The sequence below is a fragment of the Elgaria multicarinata genome, chromosome 7 (assembly GCF_023053635.1).
Source record: "Elgaria multicarinata webbii isolate HBS135686 ecotype San Diego chromosome 7, rElgMul1.1.pri, whole genome shotgun sequence".
NCBI classification, from domain to species: domain Eukaryota; kingdom Metazoa; phylum Chordata; class Lepidosauria; order Squamata; family Anguidae; genus Elgaria; species Elgaria multicarinata.
In genome coordinates this window covers 57,817,246-57,843,977 of record NC_086177.1, presented here as the reverse complement: position 1 = coordinate 57,843,977, position 26,732 = coordinate 57,817,246, and the positions used below count along the sequence as shown (strand labels likewise).

Genomic DNA, 26,732 nt, shown 5'->3' with positions numbered 1-26,732 from the left:
ATCATAGAACAAAATGTGGTTGAATTTAAGCATGTCAACTCCAAACTCTGAGTGGATTCTTATACCCTGAGTGGAGAATTTTGCCAGGTGTGTCATTTTGCATCACAGTTCTATAGTAATGGAAGAAGCTATGCCTGAAATTTTCCCTTCTGTGCTGAAGAACAAATCTAGACATGATCTATAATCACAGATCTTCCACTTTTGTTTTGCTTCTCCCAAAATTGTGAGCGGTGGTGTTTCCTCATACATTATTTCCCCTGTCAAAATCCCCATCCCTGGAAAAAAACTGCAGTAGCAAAAATAAAGTCCTGTAGCACCTTAAATGCTGCAACATTTATTTTGGCATAAAGTTCATGGGGCAATGCCCCATTCATTAGATGCATTCCCTAGGGCATCTTTATTTCTCCCCTGTGGAGCTAAAGGCAGCTTCAGAGAGGCAATTGAAATTGAGGAAACAGTACAAGGGAAAGAAAGGATAATCCCCACCCCTATGGGTTGTTAAGCACAAACAAATATTCTTTGAGCATGTAAAGATCGCAGGCTTAAACTAACACTAGTTAAAATTGCCAAGCTGTGGGCTGTTCCCTGAATTTTGGGAAGTTTTTTGCAGCACTCAGCATGTTTTACTAACCAGTCAGCAATAATGTCCCTACTGGCCAGGGAGCTGCCATGCTTCCATTGCCGCATCACAAGACCCGAAGGCCAAGGCGTTGGGTCCATTCCCTCTCTCCCCGTTGTTCAGCAATAGAATGCTTTTACTTCCTAGTAAGGATGTCAGAGACATCCATTTGGGAGGGCGGGGGTTCCTAGACTTGTCCCCCACCCAACTTGTTTTGATTCCTGCTGAGGTGCCCAAGTTGGTCTGCAGTGAGCCGTACCAGCTTGCAGATTTTCTGGGAATTTTGCGTATTTGGGGGAAGGTTCTGCAAGCTGTGACATGAACAATTTAACATATTTATTTATTTATTTCATTTATATACCATGCAATAGCCGAGGCTCTCTGGGCAGTTCAAAAGAATTCAATTTGCGCAAACTACGGAAATGTTGTGCAATAATTTGACCGTAATTTGCCCAAATGGCAGAACCTTCCAAAATAAAGTGCAAAAAAGTTCTTGGAGCATAGGGAACAGCTCTCAGCTCAGCTCACAGATGCAAAGCAAGTCGTACAGCCTGTGGCACTCTGTCGAGCCAGGAATGAAAGGGATTTCCCAGTGATGGATATCCTTACCTCCTAGTTGCGTCACCTCACCAGGTGCTGTTGCACCTCACAATGAATTGGAGTGCTGTGGCAATGTTGGAAAAGTTGTTTCTCTGCTTTTGCAGACAAGCCTTGATATCCTGCCCACACATGATCACTAGCTTGTCCCACATTTATCCAATCCTTGCATCCCAGAGATGCTCTAGCCTAGTCTAGAGGGAGCCCTCTATTGGGTCTATCCCAGAATTGCTCCAGAGTTAGCTCTCCACTTGGCTGCAAAATATATGCAGTACAGAGCAGTCTTCCTCAACCCAATGCCCTCCAGATTGTCATCCCACTGGGAATGATGAGAGTTGTAGTCTCATACATCTGGGAGGCACCAGGTTGAGGAGGGTGGGTGTAGAACATTGCCATGTTCTTGCTGTGTAAAATGCACAATCCAGACAAAAAGGAGCTGATTTAAATTGATGTAGTTCTCTCTCAGTGTGCAAGACACTGCCCATTCTATTCGAATGAATGGAGAAGTAAGTGAAGAGCTCCATTTCCATCTTACTTTCACACTGTTACTGTTATTGTCCCCTGTGCCTATTTGGTGCATTCTCTTCCCTTTCTTATTGTTTTATTATGATTTTATTAGAATGTAAGCCTATGTGGCAGGGTGTTGCTGTTTTTATTCTTTTACTATGTACAGCACCATGTACATTGATGGTGCTAAATAAATTAATAATAATAATAATAATAATTGAGCCCATAGAGTTCTCTGACGCAGTAGTCTTAAATCCACATTCTTCACCTAAAAGTGTTCTTCATAATAATGCAATTTTAACTGTTAGTTTAAGCCTGCAATTTTTACATGCTCTAAGAATACTTGTTTGTGCTTAACAACCCATAGTTAAACCACAGTGCAGGATTCACATGTAAAACTAAGCCAAAAAAGAACTGGGTTTTCCAGCAATGGACATCCTTCCTTCCTAGCTGTAGCACCTCAGTAGCCCTTTCTTTATAGTACTGAGTCAGCATCCTCCATGCCATATTGCCACCTGGTAACATCCATAGGTAAAGGCGCCAGGTGCTCCTGCCCCCTCAGTTGCCACTCAACGGCGGTGGCCTCTTACACACTAGCATACTTGCTTTAGGACAATCTGTACATTCGGTTCTTTTTTTTTTTTTTTAATAATTTTTATTCATTTTCAACACTATATAAACATAAATGAACATTTCCAAAATATAATTGAAACAAACACAATAAGAAAAAGAAATACATCAAATATCTGCTTCATACATATTGAATAATTGTTGAGTACAAATATCAAAAACTATTACATATGCCTTATCACACTACAACATTTTCATTCTTAACATAAAAGTGCACCCCCCACCTCGGGATCATTCTTGAGTCCAAAATCTAATCGTTTCTTCTGATGGTGGTTTCCCATTTCCCTTAGTAAACACGAACACTAGGAACTGTTTCCAAATTCCTTCGAACTCATTTATTTTAGTTACGCCTTTTCTCCACTTAATATTACATGTCAGTTTATCATTAATGGCTATATCCCATACTACTTTATACCACTCCTCAATAGAATATTCCCCTTGGATCTTCCAGTTCCTAGCTATCATCAATCGTGCTGCAACCAACAAACTCGATATCAGCTCTATAGTTCCTTTTCCACACTTTATATCTTCAAATAGTGACAGCAATGCTATTTTTGGTGTTTGTTCTATTTTCATTCCCACTATTTCTTCAATTTCTGAGAACACCATCTTCCATAATCTTTGTACATATTTGCATTGCCACCACATATGTAAATACGTTCCTTTTTCCCCACATCCTCTCCAACAATTTGCTGAATGTTGATCACTTATCTTGTTCAATCTAACCGGGGTTAGGTACCACCTCCATAAAATTTTAAAATAATTCTCCTTTATTCTTACTGATAAACTTCTCAACACTCTTTGTTTCCATAGTCCCTCCCAGCTCTGTCGCCCTATTTGTATCTTCAAATCTGATTCCCAAATCACTTTCTCTGTATTCTCTCTAAACTCCTTCTCTAACAATATTTTATATATTTCACTCATTAATCCTTTTGAAACTATACTACCTCCTTTTCCTTTCTCCTTACTTACTACTAATTCTTCAAACCTCGTCATCTTTCTGCACATTCTATTATCTTTAATCCACTTTTTATTCCATTGTTCTAATTGACCATATTCTAGCCAAGATAGCTTCTTCTCCTTTAACAAATTTTCCATATCTTCTCTTGTTTTAATATCTCTTACCCAATCCTTTAATTTTATTTTATTTTTCTCTTTTAATATTTTACATAATCTACCCTTTAGATCCTCTGGGAAATTCTTTAACATTATTATCGGTGCTAAGGGAGAGTTGCTCGGAAGCAGCTTCCCTTTAAATTTGCTCCAAATTTCCCATTGAGTCCTCAGGAGTGGATTATCTATACTTCCAACCCATTTTCTTCCTCCATCTTTAAAAAAAACATTCTCCAGATTCATCTCTACCTTACTTATGATTTTTTCTTCCATCCAGTATAAATCTCCTACTCCCATAATTGCTTCTACAACATGTCTTAATCTATTTGCTACGTAGTATAATTTTATGTTTGGGAGACCCATTCCCCCCTTTTTTTGGCTTAGGTACCAATTATTTTTATTCACTCTTGCTCTCTTTTCTCCATTACAATATTTATTAATAATATTTTGCCAACTTTTTATCTCGGTTTCTGATACTTTTATAGGTAGCATCCTAAATACGAAATTAATTTTAGCTAGTATCTTCATTTTTATCAAAGCTATTCTCCCAAACCAAGATAAATTTAATCTTTTATATTTCTCCAATTTCTCTAATACCTCCTTCTTTAACCTCGTTAAATTTTCCCTTTCTAAATTCTCTAGATTTTTTGTAATTTTAATTCCCAAGTATTTAATCTCATTCTTAACTTTCAATTCCATCCCCTTAAATTCCCAATCCTTTTCTTCCTTCTTAGTATAGTTAAACAACATCATCTCTGATTTAGACCAATTTATTTTTAACCCTGTAATTTCCTCAAATTCCCTCAACTGATATTTAATTCTTTCTAATTTTCTTAATGGATTCTTAATGGTCAATAAAGTATCATCCGCAAACATGTTTAGCTTTATCTCCCTTACCTCTCCAATTCCTTCTAATTCTTTATCCTCCCTTAGTGCCTTCGCCAAAACTTCCATAACCATTAAAAAAAGGACCGGCGAGAGCGGACATCCTTGTCTTGTTCCTCTGGCTAGTCGTATCTTTTCAGTAAGTCCGTCATTTACCACCACTACCGCCGTATTTTGGGAATATAACTGTTCTATTACATTTTTAAATTTATTTCCAAATCCCAATTTATCTATAATACTCTTTAGTGCCTGCCAGCTCACACAATCAAAAGCTTTAAAAATATCTAATGCCATAATACCTGCCTTAATATTTGCTTTTTTTATTACATTTATTACATTTAAAACTCTACCCACTAAATTATGCATATGTCTTCCTACCACAAACCCACATTGATCTGCTCCTATATATTCTGCCAAAAATTTATTTAATCGTTTGGCCATAATAGATGTAAAAATTTTAGCATCCTGATTAATTAAAGAAATAGGTCTATAAGAATCAGGATTAGTCAAATCTTTATCTGGTTTTGGGATCAGAATTATCACTGAATGTTCCCATGATTCAGGTATCTTCTCTCCTGATAATATCCTATTATAAAGTTCCATTAATTTTGGAACTAAACAATCTTTGAAGACCTTATAATATTCTGGACCCAAACCATCTGCTCCTGGTGATTTACCCACTTTTAACTTATCAATAACTTCTTCAACTTCTCTTTGAGTTATTACTGACTCCATTAACTCCTTATATTCTGATTTTATTTCCTTCTTTATAAACCTTCCAATATACTCCTCCACCTTTTCTTGTTGAATTTCTTTACCCTTGTACAATTCCTGATAAAATTCCTGAAAAATTTTTATTTTAGCTTTCATTGCATGACAATAATTCCCTCGACTATCTTTCAACGTTTCTATCCCATTCCTCCCTTTTTCTTTTTGTGTGAGCTTGGCAAGCAACCTCGAGTTCTTATCACTGTTTTCAAAATATTCCCTTTTCATATACATTAAATTCTTTTGAATCTCTTCTATATTTAAGTTTTCTAATTGTTTCTTCTTAGCTTGTATTTCCACTAATTTATATTTATCTTTACTTCGCCAATATCTTTCCTCCAAGTTTTTAATTTCTATCTCTAACTTTTCCTGTTCTGCACGTTGTTGTCTTTTTAAACTACATGTTTCTCTAATACAGATTCCTCTTGCTACAGCCTTCATGGTGTCCCAAATGACTGACCCAGCTGTTCCTCCTTTTTCATTAATTTCCCATGCCTCCGACAGTTCCTTCCGAATTTTATCTACTATTTTATTGTATTTCAATATCTTTGTGTTCAACTTCCATCTATATGCCTCTTTATAATCTTTCTTAACTGTAAATTCTAAACTTAACAAGGCATGATCGGTTACTTTTATTACCCCCATTTCCATTTTACAAATCCTCGTTGCAAAGTCTTTTGAAACAAATATATAATCTATCCTGGAGTATGTATGATGAACTGGGGAAAAGTATGAAAATCCAGGCCTATTCCCGTAAAGTAAGCGCCACGAATCTAAATAATCATTTTCTTTTACTAATTTATTCAATATAGTCATATTGTTCCTCTTTTCAGCATTAGTGGGATTTGACCTGTCCCTTTTATTATCCATAACCATATTAAAATCCCCAGCTAATAATGCATACCCCTCCTTAAATTCTTCTATTTCTTTGAACAGCTTTATAAAAAATTCTCTATGCCTCTCATTTGGGGCATAAACATTAATCAAAGTATAAACCTTTCCCTCAATTTTACCTTTTAACATAAGATATCTACCCTTATCATCCTTTTTTACCTCTTCTAATATAAACCCACTTTTTTTTGAAATCAAAGTGGCCACTCCATTTTTTTTTGATGTCCCTAATGATTTTTCATAATAGGCTAACCACTTTAATTTTATCATATTCGAATTCTCGGAGCCTTGGTGTGTCTCTTGGATCATTATAATATCTGATCCCTCTTTATTTAGCATTTGTTCTATTCTCTTCCTTTTCACGACTGCCCCTAAACCTTTAACATTGAGTGTTGATACCTTTATCTTTTTATCCATAATCACCCTTTTGAAATCTCTTCCGATCCCTTGTGCTCAGCAATTCAAACTTGCTTACATAAAAACACAAACTCCATACATAAAACCCACACCCTCCTACCCCGATCCCTCCTCCCCTACCTTCCCCCCCTCCCCACCCCCCCACTCTAATCCCCCCCCCATATCCCCGTGAGTCTAATACTCCAGCCATCTACTTTAAAGGGGGAGGAGGGAGGCAGTGCTGTGCCTGGCCGGCAGGTCTCTATATTAGCATTTTTATTTGCAATTATCTCCAACATAATTAACAATTCTCTTACTCTCCAGATGTCCCAGCCTCATTCCCTCCCCCACCCACTCCAGCCCCATCTGCTTCCCCATCCAGACCCAGCCTCTTCAGCAAATCTTTACCTTGATCCAATGAGGTTACTCTGTATTCCCTCCTCCCATATGTAAATCTTAAGAAAACCGGGTAACCCCATGCATAAGGAATTTTATTCTTCATTAATGTTTCCGTTATTGGTTTAAGACTACGTCTCCAATTTAATGTGCGTTGAGAAAGATCATTGTAAATTTGCACTGGTTTGCCTTTACACTGTATCTGAACCTTAGATCTCAATTCTTTCATAATTTGCTCTTTTTTGTAATAGTTGCCAAATTTCACCAATATGTCTCTAGTCCCTTTGTAGTTTTTCCCCCCCCACACGGTGGACTCGGTCCAGATCCGATCCATCTATTGGAATGTCAGGCGTCAGCTCCTTGAACCAGTTCACGATAATTTCTCTAAGATCTTCTCCTTGCGTCTCCTTCAGCTGCTTTATTCGAAGCGAAGATCTACGAGATTGATCTTCCAAGGCGATCAAACGCAATTCCCATTCTTTAAATTGTATATTAGTTGATTTTTCGAAAGCCTCTTGTTTCTTCTGGTCCAGATCCACTTTAGCCTCTATCTTTTTGATCTTATCCGAATTTTCCATCGTTTTATCCATAATAGTACGCATTTGTTTTCTGAATTCACTCATTTGCTGATCCATTTTTTTAAAAATAATCATGTTATTTTCTGCTATAATAGCCTTGATTTCCATTAAAGAGGGAGGGTTACTACCACTTTCTTTCCCCCCTTCTGCCATGTTTCCTTCTTTATTTGGTATTGTATCCAAAGAGACTGGGTCTATATCTTCCTCTTCCTGTTCAACTCCAGGGGCTGTACTTCCCAGGAAGGAGAGGTAAGCCAAATTATGATTTGAAGGTTTCTTTTTTTGTTTATTAAGCTTTTCCCAACTTTTGATCTTTTTTTTAACGTTGGGCATGGGTCCCTTCTGGGTAGGGCATAAATCTTAGAGTCCAACTCTCTTCCTTAGCAACTTATGCTGGCTTCTCTATTATATAGCACTCACAGCTCCTTCTTCACGAGGAGGGGGGAAAAATCCAGTTCACAACAGCATTCACTAGAGGGGATCAGATTTAATCACTCAAAGTCTCTCACATCCCACATCTCCCTCACCGAATGCCAAATGCAGCTTTTTTCACCCCTTCACCCCCCTTCTCGCCACGCCAATAAATCCAGTCAACCACTTTAACCTTAGAAAGCCAGCATTCCAATCGTTCCCATGTGAGATAAAGATGAGAGGTTATATCACAGATCAATGTCCAGCAAACATAAATTCCTTCTTTTTAAACTGCGTCAGTCAGCGTTTACTTTCACTTTTCATAGAGTTGCCGTTTAGACAGACATTGCATTAATCATAGTTCATCTCACCTCCCTTCTCCAAATCTCTCCACTTTCCCGGCTCCTGTTGGTTTTATAATCATTTTCTGTCAGTTGCTCAAAGATTCATGCCCATTAAAAGAGAGATAATTGCCTTTTCCGGCAAGCGCCGTTCAGAGCCTCAGAAGAAACCCGCCATCGCTCAGGCTGCCAAGCTCCGCCCCCCCTGTACATTCGGTTCTAATGCGCCATTTTCCAAATGTTTATTCTTTCCCAACAGAACTGTTTGAACACATACAATAAAACATTCTTGCTCCCACAAACACTTTGTCAGTATAAGCCAGCCTTCTAACAGACATCACAGCTTCTTCCAGGTGTTCTATTTTTCGCAAGCTAATCAGCACTGCATAAATTTGTATCCAGATGTTTTTAAGTAATGGGAATCTTTTTCTGTCCTATCACCCTCCCTTGCAAATTTTTTTTTAAAAAAAATCAAGACAAACGTTCTTAAGCTTAATCATGGAAATGTAACCCAAAAATGTGCACTTACTTGCATTGGCCATTAATTTTATTACATTCAGGGTTCACTGCATTAACCACTCCTTTGCTGGAGCAATTGCACCCCTCACAGCCAGCCAGGGGATGGTAGCCAAAGTGCTGCCTCATACACACTTCACATCGGGGCTTAACAGTTTGAGGAGGACAAATACACTTTCCAGTGATGTCATCGCAAAGGCGTCGTCCACAGCTGCATGCTGGGATGAGAGGAACCATTTTATAGGAGTAATATTATTCATATGCAAGTTCTCTTAATTTGAATAACAGTTAAAAATCCACTCGAATTTACTTTGCTTCACCCCTTCATCTAGGGGTGAGCATATTACCTCAACATTAAAATCACTCCACTGGCTGCCAATTAGTTTCCGGGCAAAGTACAAAGTGTTGGTCATTACCTTTAAAGCCCTAAATGGTTTGGGTCCAGGTTACCTGCGGGATCGCCTTCTCCCATATAGTCCGCCCCGCACACTCAGGTCCTCTGGGGTGAACTTACTTCAGTCAGCTAAAACTAGGCTGACATCAGTTTCCCAGAGGACCTTGTCTTCTGTCACCCCCAGATTGTGGAATGGCCTGCCGGAGGAGATTCATAAAATTAACTCTCTGTGTGATTTTAAGGCAGCTTTAAAGACTAGCCTTTTCCGGCAGGCCTATCCAGATCAATGTAAAATCATGATTTTTTAAGATGTATTGATTCTTGTTCTAATGTTGTTCCCTGCCTCGATCCAAAGGGAGAGGCGGGTAAGAAATAAATAAATATATTATTATTATTATTATTATTATTATTATTATTATTACAACTTTATTTAACTGTAATTTTTTTAAAAAGGTGATCAAAGCATACACATGCTATGGTTAGTAATTGTTTAGGTCAAGTGCTAGGCTCTCACCCTCCCCAGGAAACTTTTTAATTATGGATTTAAATAGCAAATACAAGAAAAGCACACACACCAAATTCCCCCAATAAAAAATACAACAGCAGACTGGTGAACAAAGCAGGATGTTTTCAATTAACTATAGTTTCCATATAGTTTTCCTCTTTATTGGTTTGTATTGCTGAAATTTTACAATACAAGTAACCTCAAAAACTATAGTTTCCTATTTCAAGAAAAAATTGTTAACAACTTTGTAGCAAGCCAGAATATTAAATCACAATTTGAAAATGGATTAATATCCTGCCTTGTTCTGAAGCTGTTAGATATGAATTCCCATTTCATCCAAACCTGGAAACTAGGGTCAACTGAAGACTCTTGGGGCGGTGTCCAACAGGGCTGCTGCACTTACGCAATTGACCTAATGCTAGTGTAAGTGACCTCTAGTGCAACACCAATAGTATAAACTGGTTCAGTGGGTTTCCCCAGAAAACCTGTTGTCAGTCGAGCATACGGTATTAGTGTTGCACTAGAGATCAATTACATAAACACATTGGCCCTGTTGGATACTGCTCCTGGTTTGCTCATGCAAAGGGAAGGACAAAGGACCTGCATATGTGGACAAAAAGCTTGTTCATATCTCAGTTTAAGCCAAGACATGATCCTCCAAACTGTCTCATAATCTCACCAAGTACTGGGAAGAACCTGAGTGTGTGATTCAGTGCCAGGAGTCTTGAGTTCCTGGACAAGAAAGCATTGGGGCCCACAAGCAAACTCAGACTTCATGACTGTTCACACAATGGGGAGGACACCACTGCTACACACTACTACTCTCTTCTCTAGACAACTGTCCAATTGTTGCCAACCACGTCTCTCTCTAAGCAACTGCACAGCGGGTTTTCCCCCCAGCTCTCCTTTGATGCCCAGCTCTAAACCAGCTTCACACTGCCATGGCATGTCAGAAGTATGAGTTAGCAGTGAGTAAAGAGGATGCTATTGTTTTGTGTGTTTATTTTACATGTATACATCATCATCACCTTTCTCCCAATACACTCAAGGTAATTCACAGTTTTAAAAAATGATTTACAATTTGTGAATAGACACAATCCAAAAGGGAAAGTGGACAAGAAGGGAAGAGGAGAGACAGCTCGGCTGGAACTACCTAACAATAACTACCTAACAATGGTTGCACCTAGGGCTTAAATATCTACACAAGGCAGTTAATCTGCTGCATTTACTTTTCAGTTCGTTGAAGAATAGAGATCCAAGCATTGCACGAGAAGAGTTTCTTTCCCTGCTTTTCAGCTACCTAATCTCTAATGACACTGTGGCATAGCAAAATAGCACATATGCACAAGTGGAAACAATGTTTTTCTCACCATAAGAAATAATATTACATTTTCCCTGCTCTAAGAAAAAACCTTGGTACAACTATAGTTTACAAACAGAAGCGAAACTGGAAGGTCTAACATCATATGAAGAACCTGAAAACAACCATGAGTAGGGACTGACAAGCACACAATAAACAGCTCCTGTAGAAAAACTCCTAGGCTCTGGAACTCCCTTCCTCTTCATTAATGATCTTCCAGAAGCTGGTAAAGACCTTCCTGTTTAGAAAGGCACTAACTATATAATTTTGATTTGCTGTTTAACTGCTCCACGTTTTTGAATGTTTTAATTATTTTTATTGCTGATGGGTTGTTTTCTGCTGCAGTTTTCATGTTTTGGGATATGTCCTAAACTGGAAGGATATTTTTAACTGTTAAATTCTTTACTTTGTTGTAAGCCGCCTAGAACTGTTTGGAGATAAGGCAAGGTATAGATGTTTTAAATGGAATAAAATTAATGAATAGCCTTCTTTGGGGACACACACCTACTTTGTGTTTCAAATGCATTGCAAGTGTGTATGATGTAATGATTCCCCAGTTTCCTCCAAAAAGAAAACAGAGGTCAATCAAGGCTCTTTCACAGAATCAAAAAATGTATGAGCTCCAAAATGTTGACTTCTATCATTCATTAAATACTATAAATGGATAACCTGTGATGCAACAGAGTAGAAATGTTAGAGAAAATACCTAAATATAGACTGAAATAAAATACAGAATGAAATATTCAGCTCTTGGGGCAACATTCAAGAAAAGCATAGCGCAGGATGTGACTTCTCTGGAGAACCATTAGCAACATACGTACGTTTGCAAGATGGAAATCCGTAATAGCCTGTTTGGCACCTGCTGCATTGACGGCCAATGATGTTTTGCTTGCAGGTGCACTGGCCCCCCATTGGGCTGCAGGTAGGACTGGTGGCACCATTCCTATGGCAATTGCAAGGCAGAGCCCCATCGTTGTAGGCAGCTGCAAGTGACCTTGCTGAATTTCTACAGAATTCTGAGGATGTTACTGGGCTGTTCAAATGGGGAAAGTAAAGCATTTGAATTCTGGTATTTTAAAAAAATATTTAGTTAAAATATGTTAATAGACGTTTATATTCTCCACTGAGTTTGGACATTAAATACTGTTCATTTTCATTTACAGTTCTGGTTCATATGCTTTAAAATAAAGTTAAAATACATCCATGGTGGGTTTTTTTCATGAAATTAAATGGTTCTGTCTTTAGTACCCTTTCTCCAATGCATTTTGAATATGAATGCACATTCATCATCTCTCTCCACTCTTATATCCCAACACATCCCACGCTGTGTACTTCACTTCTCCAGCTCTGCATCTGGAGCCACCCAAATCTCCCCTGCTCCTAAACTGACTCCACTCTTGCTATCCCTTTTGTTTGGAACAACTTCCCATAATGCCTCTGTGTGATAACTTTCATTCAAATCCTTCCTCAAAACCCACCTTTTCCAGGAAGCGTTTATCATAGGATCGTTGAGTTGGAAGGGGCCTATAAGGCCATCGAGTCCAACTCCCTGCTCAATGCAGGAATCCACCTTAAAGCATCCCTGACAGATGGTTGTCCAGCTGCCTCTTGAATAATTCTAGTGTGGGAGAGCCCACGACCTCCCTAGATCATTGGTTCCATTGTCATACTGCTCTAACAGTCAGGAAGTTTTTTCTGATGTCCAGCCGGGATCTGGCTTCTTGTAACTTGAGCTCATAATTTGTGTCCTGCACTCTGGGATGATCGAGAAGAGATCCTGGCCCTCCTCTGTGTGACAACCTTTCAAGTATCTGAAGAGTGCTATCACATCTCTCCTCAGTCTTCTCTTCTCAAGTCTAAACATGCCAAATTCTTTCAGTCTCTCTTCATAGGGCTTTGTTTCCAGACCTTTGATACTCCTCTCTGCCCTTCTCTGAACCTCCTCCAGCTTGTCTGCATCCTTCTTGAAGTGTGGAGCCCAGAACTGTTTAGAACAACCCCTACTCCCAATGACCCAGTGTCATATTTGCATGCTCTTTCCTTCCAAATCCATTTGCCTTCCTCTATTTTCCCCTTGTTTCTACTTCAAGATTGTACAACCCTTGCAGTAGGAACCTGTCCAACATGTTATTTATAAAGCATCATATGCAAAGATGGCACTAAATAAATAAAAGTTATATAGGGTAGTTACCAACTAGTCTTCCTCTACTGACAGAATGCATCCATCAGCAGATGTCCCCCACTACGGTGCAGAAGATTTAGGGGACTCTCCGGAACCACCAAAACCATCTCACCCTCTATTCCAATGACAGATCCCTTCCATCAGTGGAGTGAAATTAGTTGGATACCACCTGTGACCAATAATATGTATACTCGGTATCGCAAAATGTTAAGCTAAGAATGCCATCCTACATATTTACCTCAAACTAAGTTCCATTGAACTCAGTGGATCTTACTTCTGAGTACATTAGAATCTAAGAAGAGCCATGCTGGATCAGAACAAGGATCCATCTAGTTTAGCATTCTGTTCACACAGTGACCAACAGCTGTCAACCAGGAACTCACAAACAAGATACAAGTGCAACAGAAATTGCATGATGACTTACTTAATGTAAAAACTGTTCCCACCACACTGGTTGATGAAATCATATGACTTGTCCACAGTGTCTTTCTGAAGAAGTGTATAAGTGTAGCTATCTGCTGGAACAACCAGGATGCATTCCTTTTAAAAATGATGAGAAAATGAAATTATTATATTTTAGCAGAGAAAATGAAAGGACTAGGCACAAGTATCCAAACAGAGTTTGCAGGCAATTTCCATTCATTTCAAAAGGGGTGTGTGTGCGCGTAAAAGACACTTGCATTGTCCCTATATTGATTCCAGAAAATAAAGGAACCTAAGACATTTGCAGAAGTCTAGACTGTGAGCGTCATCACATGGGGGGAAATCCGTGTTTCCTTACCGTCACTTCTTCACACGCACTTTTGTCCCTCATTACTTCCTCATATTTCCTGGCTGGGAAAGAGGAAGTAAACAAAGACCATGTGGCCCATTCAGGGGCTGTTTTGATTGTGCTACTTTTCCTGCATACAGCAGGAGATCATGGCACATTCCTTTTAAAAAAAACACCTGGATTTTTGGGGGGGGGGTCTATTTTGCGACAGAAAATGAGCGAGAGAAGCAAGAGGTGTACGGAAGGCTGATGTTGTCATCTAAAGGATGCACGCACATCCATAATTGGGCAGTAGCGAGTGTGCAATAAAACACTTGTCTGATAAACCTCTGTATGTTACCAGAGCCTGATGATTAGGCAGATGATCTCTATGCAGAGAGAATATTCTTTAGTTTAACAAATAATAGTCTTTAATATCAACAAAACCTACCAAGACCACTGCTTTTCCATTAGGAATTTTCACTGTTACTGAGATGTCATGTTTAGAGATGTCAAATTCAATTTGATTTTCTGCCAGAACCAGACTTCGACATCCAGAAATATGTGGACAAAAGGAAGCATTAGAAGAACCTAAAGCAGACAAAAGGGGGGAGGGAATGAAACTAACATGTGGAAATTCCAAGCATAATTTTTTAAAAAATCGAAATCCATGTAAAAGTCAGCTCACCTGACCAGAGTTGTCCTCCATCCACAGTTACATGCACTGGAAATGCTGGGTATTCTGGCTGGTAAAAATGTATGACAAACACGTATCTGCCCAAATGCGTCACTCTCCCACTCAATGTAATTTGGTTCTGTGAAGATAAATAAGTTTAGTGAATTGGAATTTATTAGACTTTTGAGGATTAACCTATTTGCAGACTGAAAAGGCTGCATCTAAGTGCTACCTTGGCACATCATTGGTTGCTCGATTTAGAACTAAACTGATTGTGTGGGAAGATGTCTCATAAAAAGGAATACAAAGTTGAACAGGATTTTAACAGAACAGTCTCTGGCAATCTCTTGTTTGAATGTTCACTTTGCTAAAGCCTGGATAGCTCCTTATACTGAAAAGGGAGCAGAAAGAGAATATGCTGAGTACCCAGCATGACTTGTGGTGTTAGTTGGACTAAAAACAATTTTTTAATGGTCCTTCAAGACACAAGATGTGACTGGTTGCTTAAGGAGTTACATCTTCTGAGGGGAATAGGAAGTGTGGACCATTCACAATTCATGATTCCTGGATTTGCATTTCTGTAGAGAGCCATATAAACTCCTATTGCATGTAAAGCTCATCCATTTCCCCAGGCCCAGCACCAACCCACAGCATTCTCGGGCAGCTGCAGCACCTTGTCAGGGCTCAACCTTGAGGGTAATCTATATGACACACTATAGGGCCAGCATCAAGAGTAGGCAAGATTAGGCATCAGCTGAGGGAACAGTAGGTGCCACTGCCTACTTACTCAGCCTGTCGAGCAAGTAAGTGGGAACAATGGTGAGAAAGAGGAGGAGGAGCAATAGCAGCTGATGAGAAAGTCCATTCACCGAGTCCTACCTTGCCCAGGGCCCCCCAAAATCAAAAGCTGGCACTGCCAAACACCTACATCTGGAAGCTTCCCACAGGGATTTCAATATAGTGTCAAGGCATTGTGGGAAATTAATATGGCAGCACCAAGACCTAGCCACTTCTCTCCAAGCCACCCAGAGCTCACTGCAGCATTGCTATAGCCACCATGTAAACCCAGGACCTACGGGTGTAAATGAAGGCTCACCAAAGGCCTGGTGAAGGTCCCCTCAGTCCTGGAGCCAGCCCTTACTTCTTAACCCATGGAAAAAGCATGAGCCCTCACTTAGGACTTTACAGAAGAAATACAAAGTCAAGAAGCATGAATCATGTTTCCTATTCCCCACCACCACCACCACCATTCCAAGATCCATCGGCCAAACTTGGTGAGCAAATATTCAAATAAAATATGGGTTTAAAGTGAATAAATATTATCTTAGCAAGAGCTAAGCTACTACATCAAGCAATAGCTCTTTAACAGATGTCAGGTCCTTGCAAATCAATTAAGAAAAGGATTTAAAGTTCTGCAAGAGTTTAATTGCATGTCAGATAAGATTAATGTTTACAAATCTTTGGAAAGATTTACAAATCGACAAGGAATGTTGCAGTTTCTGTTGTTTTAAAATTTGTTATTGTATTTCAAATCTTGGCACTGCTGCTAGGTTTTATTATTATGATGATGATTTTATACTTTAGTTTCTATGTTTTATTGTGTTGCATTTTATGGTTTTAATTGTTGTGAACCTCCTCGAGAGCTTCAGCTTTTGGGGGGTGGGGGTTTACAGAAATCGAATACGTAAGTAAATAAATACATATGTGGGCATAAAAGCACCTAACACTAAGTCCTATATTTAATTCAAAATGTCACTACCTGTGAAGAAGTCAAAGTCACTCCATTAACTGTGTGAGGAGATGATAAAGGAGGTCTCAATGAATCCTGATAGACCACATTTCTTGGCACTTCTGCAACCTTTCCATCCCTCACAGCATCCAAAACCATGGCTACAGGAGGTGTTTCGTACTGCGAGGGGATGCATGAAGCACTTTAGAAGGGAGAAAGAATAAGATCATTAATGTAGACACTAGAAAGTAGATCCAAATAAATGCCAAACATATCAATAACTGCCACATACTGCTATTAAAATAATAGGACAGTGGTACAGAATAGGTGGGTTCATACAATCACTGAAATAAAATAAGCCATGGTGGCTTTTCCCCCCTCTTTGTGTATGCTGGTCGTGAACCGCCTAATTAGCATAATTACCTTTGCCAGGCATGTCTGAACCTGGAGAGGATGGGTGACTGGGTTGGTTTACAAAACACCCTGTAACTCATGGATTGTTTTAGGGTTGCTGGGTGGTTCATAAACCTCCCAACCAACCATCCTAGCCAGGTTTGGACGTCATGGCAACCCATGCCTAGTGAGAGTAATTATGCTACTTAGGTGGAGGAAAAATGAGCCACTGTGGCTTATTTTCCCTACAGGATTGTGCGAACCCAGTCATTTGCCTAAGTGAGCATTTGGGGCACAACTATAATTGTCACCCTATCATACATGCTAGTAGTGAACGCCTTCTCTGAATGAGAATCCTTATGTAGCTAAAATGGCATCATCTATGCAGACAAGGGAGGAATCAGCAGACTTGAGGGAAGCTCAAGGTTCCAGATGTGCAAAAAATAATAATTAGGAGGAAAGCCTCTTAGGAGCAGAGACCCAAAGTAGCTCAGTGAGGACTGAGTCTACTCAGTAGACACAAAAGGCAGACTGATGGGGTGGGGAAACAGAAAACCATGTGGGGCAGGGGAATGGAATGGAGGATTTTGGAAAAGAGCGTGGCTGGCTGGAATTCTATACTCCACACTGCAAAATTTGTTGCAGTTTCCACTTACGTCACTTATAGCAAAATGCTGGGTGAATTTGGAGGTCCTGCTTGGGTGAAGCACCTGTAGAAATTATGCAGCCAGGGGAGAAACCAAAATAATTAAAATTAGCTGAATTCTTCAAGGAGACTTGGGCAGGATCTACACCACTGCCTTAGGACAGTTTATAACAGTAGTGACAACTGTTGGGATCCAGGACACACTCCATATACAGTTTTCAAACTGTTTTCAAAGTGTCATATCCTGCTTGGTGCCTTGTGCATCTCTTGGTGAAAACTTGCACATAGAATCATAGAATCATAGAATAGCAGAGTTGGAAGGGGCCTACAAGACCATCGAGTCCAACCCCCTGCTCAATGCAGGAATCCACTCATAGAATCATAGATCTCAGTACATACATCTGTACTGAGAATAAATGATGATTCCTGAGAACAATTTTCCTTATTTCAAAATAGGCAGAATGGGAACCCTGCTGAAGGATGGGAACTGCAGTTATTCCTGAGTCAGAGAACAAACTTCCAGAATTTAAATCATGATTTCTTAAAGCCTTTACTTGAGGAAAGAAAAAGGGAAGGAAGCATTTTACCTTGAATCAGCCACATGCCCATATGTGGCAATGCAATAAACTTGAGGTTTGAGATACTCTAGCGAAAAATCTTCAACTGGAATAATGCAAATCTTGTGCTGGGAAACAAAGACAAAGGGCATGTTACATTTTCCTATCCCATGTGGTGACAGTTTGAGGAGGGCTTGGCAAAGTGCCCACTGGTGGGGCCCCTTGTATATCAGTGGGCCTTGGATTTACCTCAGGGATGGGGAACTTCAGGTCTGTGGGCCAAATCTGGCCTTCCTGTAGGGTTCCCCAGATGGCCATGCCCCATGTTCCTGGCCACATTCGCAAATCATTTGGTGGTTTTCTAGGTATGCATGTTTCCCCCCCCCCCCCACTTCAAAATGGCTGAAATACCTCTCCTAAGGCCTAGTTACTGTCAGTAAGAGCTGCAAGCTAAAATATGCTTGTATAGGGTGACCATATTTTGGAAACCAAAAAGGAGGACAACATGGTCGGCCCCCAAGGGGGCGTGTCCAGCACCAAGGGGGCGTGCCCACCCAAACACAGCCTTGGTCACATGTCTGATTTTACAGTACACATTTAAGACAAATCTGTTCTACAACACATCTTTATCTTAAAATCACTGAAATAAAGAACAAGTGAGAGATTCAATGTATCTGAAATTAACTTCACTCACTCCTACTTTTGTAGGTTTTGATGTACTTTGAAGCTTTTGCTATACTCTGTGTGTTACATTCTCCCTTTCCCTCAAATATCTTTTCTGACTGTATCGTCACTCATTGCAAGCTGCTGTTGTTGTTAACAGGGTTTGCTACTGGCCGGCCGGATGGCTGGCTTTTTTTAATTTCAATTTTTTAAAAAAGCTTGTGTATAATTGTCACAAGTTTCTCTACTCTAACATTAGGGTGGGTGTTGTGGCAGTGAACACTACTTTGCCCATTCACACTTCTCACTTATATACATTAGCTTCTCAAGGCTTGTGTGTTGGCACCACTTCGCACATCCAGACTTTGGACTCCTGTCTACTTCCTGCACAAACATGCGACTCTGAGACCCTCTTCCTAACGCCCTGCGTTTCATGCCAGCACCATGGGGCTAAGTTACAATAGATGTCTCTGGGTTGTCTGTGCAGCCTCTGTGGTCTCTCACTCTAAGTCATTGTAGACAAACCAAAGCCTCCAGCCTCAAACAATCTCTCTCTCTCTCCCCTCCCCCAAAGTCTCCCAATGGTCCAGCTAGGCTGCACACTTGTGGCTTGGGATATTGCTTATAGCAGGTTATTGCTTGGACATGTCTGGTGACACTTACATCATCATTATTATTATTATTATTATTATTATTATTATTATATCCCGCCTTTTGCCCAATACTTTAAAAACCTCTGCCACCAGCCGCCTCCACCTCCTCTCCTCCTGCACAACTTTGATGCACTCTTAAAACACTCTGTGTGGCAAGCCAGCCTCAGGGCCAAGCTACAGGTGCATATGGGTTGCCTTCAGCCTCTCTCTGCCTTATGCCAGCCTGCCAACATTTCCAGCCTCAAATAACCCCCCACCCCCTCTCTCGCCAAAGTCTCCCAACGGTCCAGCCAGGCTGTGCACTTGCACCCTGTGGCTGGGGGCAGGGCAACAGCTTATAGCTTGGTTGCATCCGGTGACTCTTGTTTTTTTAAAAAAACTCCACCACCAGCCACCTCTGCCTTCACCAAAACTGGACTCTGAGACACTCTTAAAAAGGCTCTGTGTGGTACAGCAGCCTCTCAGGGCTAAGCTACAGCCATCTCTAAGTTGTGTCTTCAGTCTAACCCTGTCTCTAAGAGATATGCCAGCCAGCCAAAGCCATACATCTATCTATTTTTCTCTGGTATGCACTTCAAATGTTCTGCATTGCATCCCAGCAGTGCAGTCAGAGCCTAGCTCACAAGTGTACAAAGTGAAGTGGAAGGGAAGTGGTAGCGAAGCAAACTCAATGGATGACCAGATCTGTTTCAAACTTGGCATAGCTAAAGTCCTTGTTAGGAGCAATCATGGTGCCAAGTTTCATCTATTTATCTTTAAAAATAACATTTTTTAAAAATAATAATTTTAAATCCTCAAATTTAAAAAAAATCCTAAAAATCAATTCATGAACGGATCTGTTTCAAATTCAGTATGGCTAAAGCTCTACCTAAAAGCTATCATGGTGCTAACTTTCAGCTCTTTATCTTAAAAAATGACAAATCCGGGCAAATCTGGTCATATGGTCACCCTATGCTTGTAGCTTTGGTGTTTATAGAATTATGGCCAGTCCCCCTTTTGCCTTCTGCCCTGCCCACCACTGAAATGCGGTCCCCAAGAACTTTTCCAAAATTTAATTTGGCCCTGGGGCTGAAAGAGGTTCTCCATCCCTGGCTTACCTGACTGTGCTAGCAGCAGCAATACCACAATGAGCGCCAGGTGGCTTGGAGACAGTGCTGCCACATTCATTCCTCGCAATGCCCTGATGCTACATCAGAGGCATTGTGGGAAATTAAAATGGAAGGTGGCTGGTGTGGGTGACCATCTAGGCCGGGCACCAGCACAGCGATGGGCCCTGTCTGGGTACTTGGGCCTCAGTAGCTGCTCGAGCACATTGAGCACTGGTGCTAGGAGGCAACAAATATGCGAAAAATAGCATGTCATTTGTCCTAAAACAACATTTAAAAAGGGAGCAACTCCGCTTAGCAAAGAGAATGCAGTTTGTGCAGATCTGTGAAGGACGGGCTATTCTGTCAAGATGAAACAAGAAGGCAGAGACCTAAAAATCCATGACCGCAGAGTCTACTGCAGTCTACTGCAGTCACTTGCCCTCATTAGCACGATTTGTGAGAAGTCAGCCATGAGTGCAATGTGGTGGGCAGAGAGCTGCAACTATACCATTAGATGGGATTAAAATTATATCTGGTTGCCTTGGACAGCTCATTTGTCTTTACTGAGGACAGAAGCAAAAAAGGACTGGCTAAAAGAAGCATTTAGCCTGCTTTTACTGCATGCAAAAAGTTAAAGAGTATTCCTTCTGACTCTATTTCTGAGGGTATTCCTATGCAACCGCACACATCGACAGGAAAGATTGATGTATTTACTGCTCTCTTGCTCCCAAGCAAACCAGGATTCATAAGCCAACAACAAACCCTGGTTTATTCCTGGCTTACTGTTTGCTGGTCTTTTAACTATTGTGCTGCCGTTTTATTGTTCTATTACCCTGATTCCATTTTTATTATTTGGCATTCTGTTAATTTATTGATTCTGCAAGTGTTGCCTTTAACTCTGTAAACTGCTGCAAGATCTCGTAGGAACAGCAGAAGACAGTTTTAAATAAATGAAAAATAAATAACATAGATGAGCAAGGTGATGTTCAGGAACACTAAGATATAAGTTGCCTCCATAATTCAATATATAGAATATTGAAACAATCCAGAATTATCTGGCTAGTGAACCATGGGCCCATACCCAGTGGAGTTTAGGGGGCCCTGCCCCCCCTGAATTTTCTTTGGCCTGCACTACAATTTTTACAAATAATTAAATTTATTATGGAAATTTTACAAAGCCAACAGGAAATCCTATGCTTTTCTTCTTGATTTTGTTCTGACTTTATACTGTTAGTTTTACCCTACCCAGTGCCTGTTTACCCTACCCTGTGCCTGTTTGTATTCTCTTCCCCTCCTTATTGTTTTATTATGATTTTATTAGAATGTAAGCCTATGCGGCAGGGTCTCGCTATTTACTGTTTTACTCTGTACAGCACCATGTACATTGATAGTGCTATATAAATAAATAAATAAATAAATAAATAAATAAATAAATAATAATAAAGGTACAGATGCAGATTCTAAATACCTCAGTAATTAGCACTGTGTGCCCGACTATACATTACTCTACAAAAAGAAATTGCATTGCTATGATGGGTTCTTTACTAAAGGATGCTAAGTCATTTAGTAGATACAGCCCAGTTCTAGACACCACACTTTAAGAAGGATTCAGATAAATTGGAACAAATTCAGAGAACGGCAACAAAGATGATCAGGGGACTAGAAATTAAGTCCTACAAGGAAAGTTTGAAGGAACTGGGTATGTTTAGCCTTGAAAAGAGAAGACTGATAGCACTTGAGAAGAGAAGACTGATAGCAATATGATAGCACTTTTCAGGTACTAAAGGGTTGTCACACAGAAGTGAGCTGCAGCCTGTTCTCTGTCATCCAAGACTGTAGGACATGAAACAACTGGCTTAAGTTACAGGAAAGCAGATTTCAGTTGGACATCAGAAAAAAAATTCCTAAAAGTCAGAGCAGTCAGACCACAGAACCAGCAGCCTAGGATGATGGTGGAGTCCCTGCCACTGGAGGTGCTCAAGCTAAGACTGGGCAACTATCTGTCAGGGATGCTTTCTAGATTTTTGCACTGAGCAGGGAGTTAGATTCAATGGCCAAAATGGCTCCTTCTATTTCTGTGATAAGATTATTCCTGTTGTAGCTCATTCTTGATATTCTACTAGTGGATTACTTTGGATTTTTAAAAACAATTTAAAAACAGTAACAATTGTTGAAGTTGATTGTGAATTTTTTTGAATGTACGTACATTGCAGAATGGCTGCAAAATTAAGGGCTGAATAAAAAAAGTTTACAATTTTGTCTTCAAAAGTCCTAATTTTTTGGTGCCTCTCCAAACTTTTAGTCTGGCTATGGGCCTGGTAAACCAAGCAATTAACTCTAGAAGAATGGAAAATGCAAAGGAAGATAGATAGATATTAGCCAGTAGGATCTGGGTACATTTCCTTTCTGATTATGGGTAACTGTATTAATAAATGCTAGCAGGTATTTAATTTTTAAAGCAGTATTCAGTATGAATGTACAACTGCCTTGCAAAAAACAAGTTTGACTCCTTCTGAATGCAGTCATCAAGAAGCCACATTCAATGCTTGCTTTTATAGCAACGCTTGCCCTTTGTATGACAGCCAACACACACTCACCTGGGTTGTGGATCAGTGTGGGTTGCAACACATGCCGGTCACCACTGTGAATATTCAAGCTGTGACAGATGATCAACATGGCTTATTGTGACATGTGAACCTGAGCAGAGTGGCTTGTTGCCATAGGTAATAAGCCACCCAGTACCCATAGGTTGCAGAAGAGTTCTAGGGTGGCTTTTTAACCATGACAACAAGCCACCCTGCCTAAGTGCTGGCAATCAGGGCTGGCAACCAGCCTTGTGTTTTGAAAGTATGGAAGCCACAGAGGAAATCTTTTAAGTATCCAAGAGGTGGCAGCAAAGATCTTATAATAAAGTACTTTAAACTTGTTTGGGAAGTCACCTACTTACATAGCCAGCTCTTTGCTTTGCAACTGATGAGGGTTCCTGAAACTTTTGCATTCATACAGTCTGGTAGCTTCCCATTAATTATGACAATTTCTCAGTGGTAAAGCACATGCTTTGCGTGCCAAAGGTTCAATCCCTGGCATCTCCACTTAAAACAATCCAGTAGTAGTTGATGGGAGGAAGACCTCTGCCTGAGACCCCAGATTTCCACTACCCCTCGGAATAGACTATTCTGGGACACATGGACTGTCTGAACTGGTATAAAGCAGATTCCTGTTCCCCATCTAAAACATATTACTGAAAATGTTGTTGGAAACAGCTTCCTTGATTCTCACTTTGTGGATATCTCACAAACAGAAACTTACCAGGAGAAAATCTATCGCTGATGACCTGAGATGTAAATTCGCATCAGTCAAAAGGTCATAAATGGCGACGCGATCCATACCATCAGTCACAACACTGCGACACAGGAAGCTGTAACAGATAAAGGCCATTAAAAGCCGTTACTTTTTCCACATAAACCATGCTAGAAGACTTCCATCCAAAAGGGTATTTATTCTTCCACCCTTTGTCCGTATCTGCAAGAGCTGGTTGTAAAGATTTTAGCATTTACTTTTAGTACAGTTAAACAAATGGAGAAAACCTATATCAGCAGAAAAATATGGAAGTATCTGTGGAACTAATCCAGTAAAACATTAGGAATCAAGTTTAGAGTCAAAGAATTAAGTTACCTCTATGGATTACTGTAGTAAAAAATATTTTTTAAAAATATTCACATTAGTATTTGACTTCTTGGAGATTAATACATATCAACCTGTACATATCTGTGCAATTTGTACTCCAACTTGGAATATTCTATTTGATATAGATGGAGAAACCGGAAAGATTTCAATCAAATCTAGTGAATATGTCCTGCCAAGAGAGGCTAGTTGGCTGCGCTCTCTGCTGTTCTTCTGCCAGCAGGCAAAGACAATTTGATTTAAGCAGGTTTTTGGCACACAAACTGGGTTGGGTGCTGTTTAATTCTTGCTCTTTTAATTGTTATTTTTTAATGTATGTGCTTTATGAATTAAATTACATTATTATTTTAAACTAAGTTTTTATTTTCAGTTTTGGTTCTTATTATTGTTAGCCATCTTGAGGGCCATTTGAGGCAAGGCATTAATAAATCCACACATACATACCTTCTGTATAAAAGATTGTCAAGACAATTTTTGGTGCAAAGGTGAAATCATTGCTTTTAAAGGAATGAGGAAAAGGGTGTCTGGATTCAGTTCTACCCACAATCTCCCAGTAGATTAAAAATCAGAGATAACCGAGCCAGTCATATGTCTGGCAATACATGTACACATTGCAGGTTCCACCATTCTTGGCTCTGTCCTTGTTGCAAGTACGTGCCCAGATCTGTCAGGTTGCCTCACATAAAGATTGCTCTTCCTGATCAGGTCAAAAATGCTTTATAGAATCTTGACTCCATACTATATGTATGTACAGTATATTGATGAAGTACATACAAGGGAAGAAAGAGACAAGAAGTAAAGAGGAGCCAACATCACAGAATCAGAGGGAGAAATCCAGGAAGAAAAGTGAGATAAAAGAAAACCATGTCCTGCTTGTTCATCCCTGGCCGATGGCTGGTTGGCCACTGTGTGAACAGAGTGCTGGACTAGATGGACCCTTGGTCTGATCCAGCATGGCACTTCTAATGTTCTTATGTTCTTAAAACAATCCTGAGGAACCTTTGCCTTATTAACAACAGAGTGGCAATTTGGTAAATAATATGAAAAGAAAAACAGAAGAGCAAGGTATAGAAACAAGATGAGATTAGCAGTGGCAATGAGAAGGGTCATGGTTGATGGAAACTTTGCCAGCTAACAAAACAAGTAGGATAAGTTGACTAAAGAGAAACAGGTCCTGGGGGACTATCAGAAAAGAGAAACATACACCGCAGGTTAAAGACCAAATGCAAAACAAACTCTGCATAACACAGAAAATAATAGTTCCAGATTCCTCACCTATATTTGCAGCTGTATATATTAATCCTCGCCTCCATTATTTGCCCAGAGCTGTTAATCTCCACATTACCAACATATGCTTGATCATGTTCATTAAGGTACTCAAGGATTACTACATAGCGGCCAGCTTCAGCTATGCCCAGTCTGATTTGCAGATCCACCTAAAGAAGATTCAAATCACATTTGAATATGACCAAAATAATTATTGCAGGAGTGCCATCCATCTTTTTCACAAGCATTCAGTTATCCAAACACTGAATCCAATCTGCTAAGGTCCTTCCTCCAGAACCAAAGCCCTCCACTCACAGGCTTTCCCCCCCATAATGGCCGCTCCTAGGGAAGGATCAATGAGTTCACCAACATTCCCTGAACATCAGGTCGCCGCTCATCTCTTTTTAGTTTATGCTCACATTTGCGATCACTGTTCATTTTGCCTGAATGGGAAAATTGGGCAAAACAGACAGCTAGCAAACGCAAAAATTGCATAAGCAATTCCTAAATTTGCACAAATTTTCCCAAAAGAACTAAAGCATGGGTGACTTAAAATGTGCACATTTTTCAAGTACATATTTTGCAGATGTGAAGGCAAGTTCATGCATTTGCGAACATTTTCAGAGAAAACAAGCTCACGTTTCTGTTCGCGATTGCTAACAGGGCATTTGAGTGATTTGCAAACTGAAATAAAATGCTCATGCATCCCTAACTGCTCCATGGGTAAATCACTACACAGTGATTCTGAGGGGATGGACAGAGCTAAAGTGTGTTACATCAACATGGCAAAGATTGTGATAGATTTACATACAATTAGAAACATCTTACCTCTTGACCACTGATGTGTGACATCACTGGATGTTGGGGTGTTGGCTGTTGGAAAGCTACTTTCCTGTACTCTCCCCCATGCAAGAAAAATGTTACTTCTGAACCAAGCACACAACAAAATCTGTCCAGTGGCAAATGTTCATACTGTAAACAACTTTTAAAGAAGAAGAAAGAGACAGTGCTTAGATGGTCCGTTAATATAAAAACAAATACAACCAAGGCACCTTGATCATGAAGAAGGTTTTCCCAGTGTGAGGCTCATCCATTGCACTCTAGGTGTGGTGTCCACTACAATTTCCCCAAATGCAGGAAACTCGACTGCCTCATTAATGTAATTGAAGCACTAACCTATCTGTTGTGGCACGTCCTGAATATGAGCAAGGCTCTGTAACCGGAAATTGCAGGATGGGTGCTTCATAGTAGTCTCTAGGTAAGAGCACCAGGTAATCCTGACAGGACAAACCAAGATTAGCATGAACATAGTTATTGAACAGACATAAAATGATCAAGTGAAAACCGGCAAAATTACATATGACAATTTATTTATTTATTTATTTAAAATATCTATATACCGCTCTTCATTATCAAATCACAGGGCGATGTACAAAATGCATTAAATCATCTCCTTAGCTATGTCATGTGAGGTTATGGTCTTCCTATAAGGGGGTTATTTACAAATGGTGTATTCTATGCTGTTGTGGCAACATTG

General features: G+C 39.9%; 1 protein-coding gene across 1 annotated transcript in view; it reads right to left on the bottom strand.

The window, feature by feature from the left end:
* LAMA3 (laminin subunit alpha 3) overlaps positions 1-26,732 on the bottom strand; it is a 184,312-nt gene that overhangs the window by 80,546 nt on the left and 77,034 nt on the right. Inside the window, exons 25-35 of the mRNA XM_063131300.1 lie at positions 26,372-26,472; positions 26,024-26,177; positions 25,205-25,365; positions 23,555-23,663; positions 17,872-17,969; positions 16,276-16,447; positions 14,529-14,655; positions 14,292-14,431; positions 13,514-13,629; positions 11,729-11,940; positions 8,662-8,866 (exon numbers count right to left, since the gene is read on the bottom strand). Coding sequence (XP_062987370.1) covers positions 8,662-8,866; positions 11,729-11,940; positions 13,514-13,629; positions 14,292-14,431; positions 14,529-14,655; positions 16,276-16,447; positions 17,872-17,969; positions 23,555-23,663; positions 25,205-25,365; positions 26,024-26,177; positions 26,372-26,472 — 1,595 coding nt within the window. The remainder of the gene's footprint in view (positions 1-8,661; positions 8,867-11,728; positions 11,941-13,513; positions 13,630-14,291; positions 14,432-14,528; positions 14,656-16,275; positions 16,448-17,871; positions 17,970-23,554; positions 23,664-25,204; positions 25,366-26,023; positions 26,178-26,371; positions 26,473-26,732) is intronic.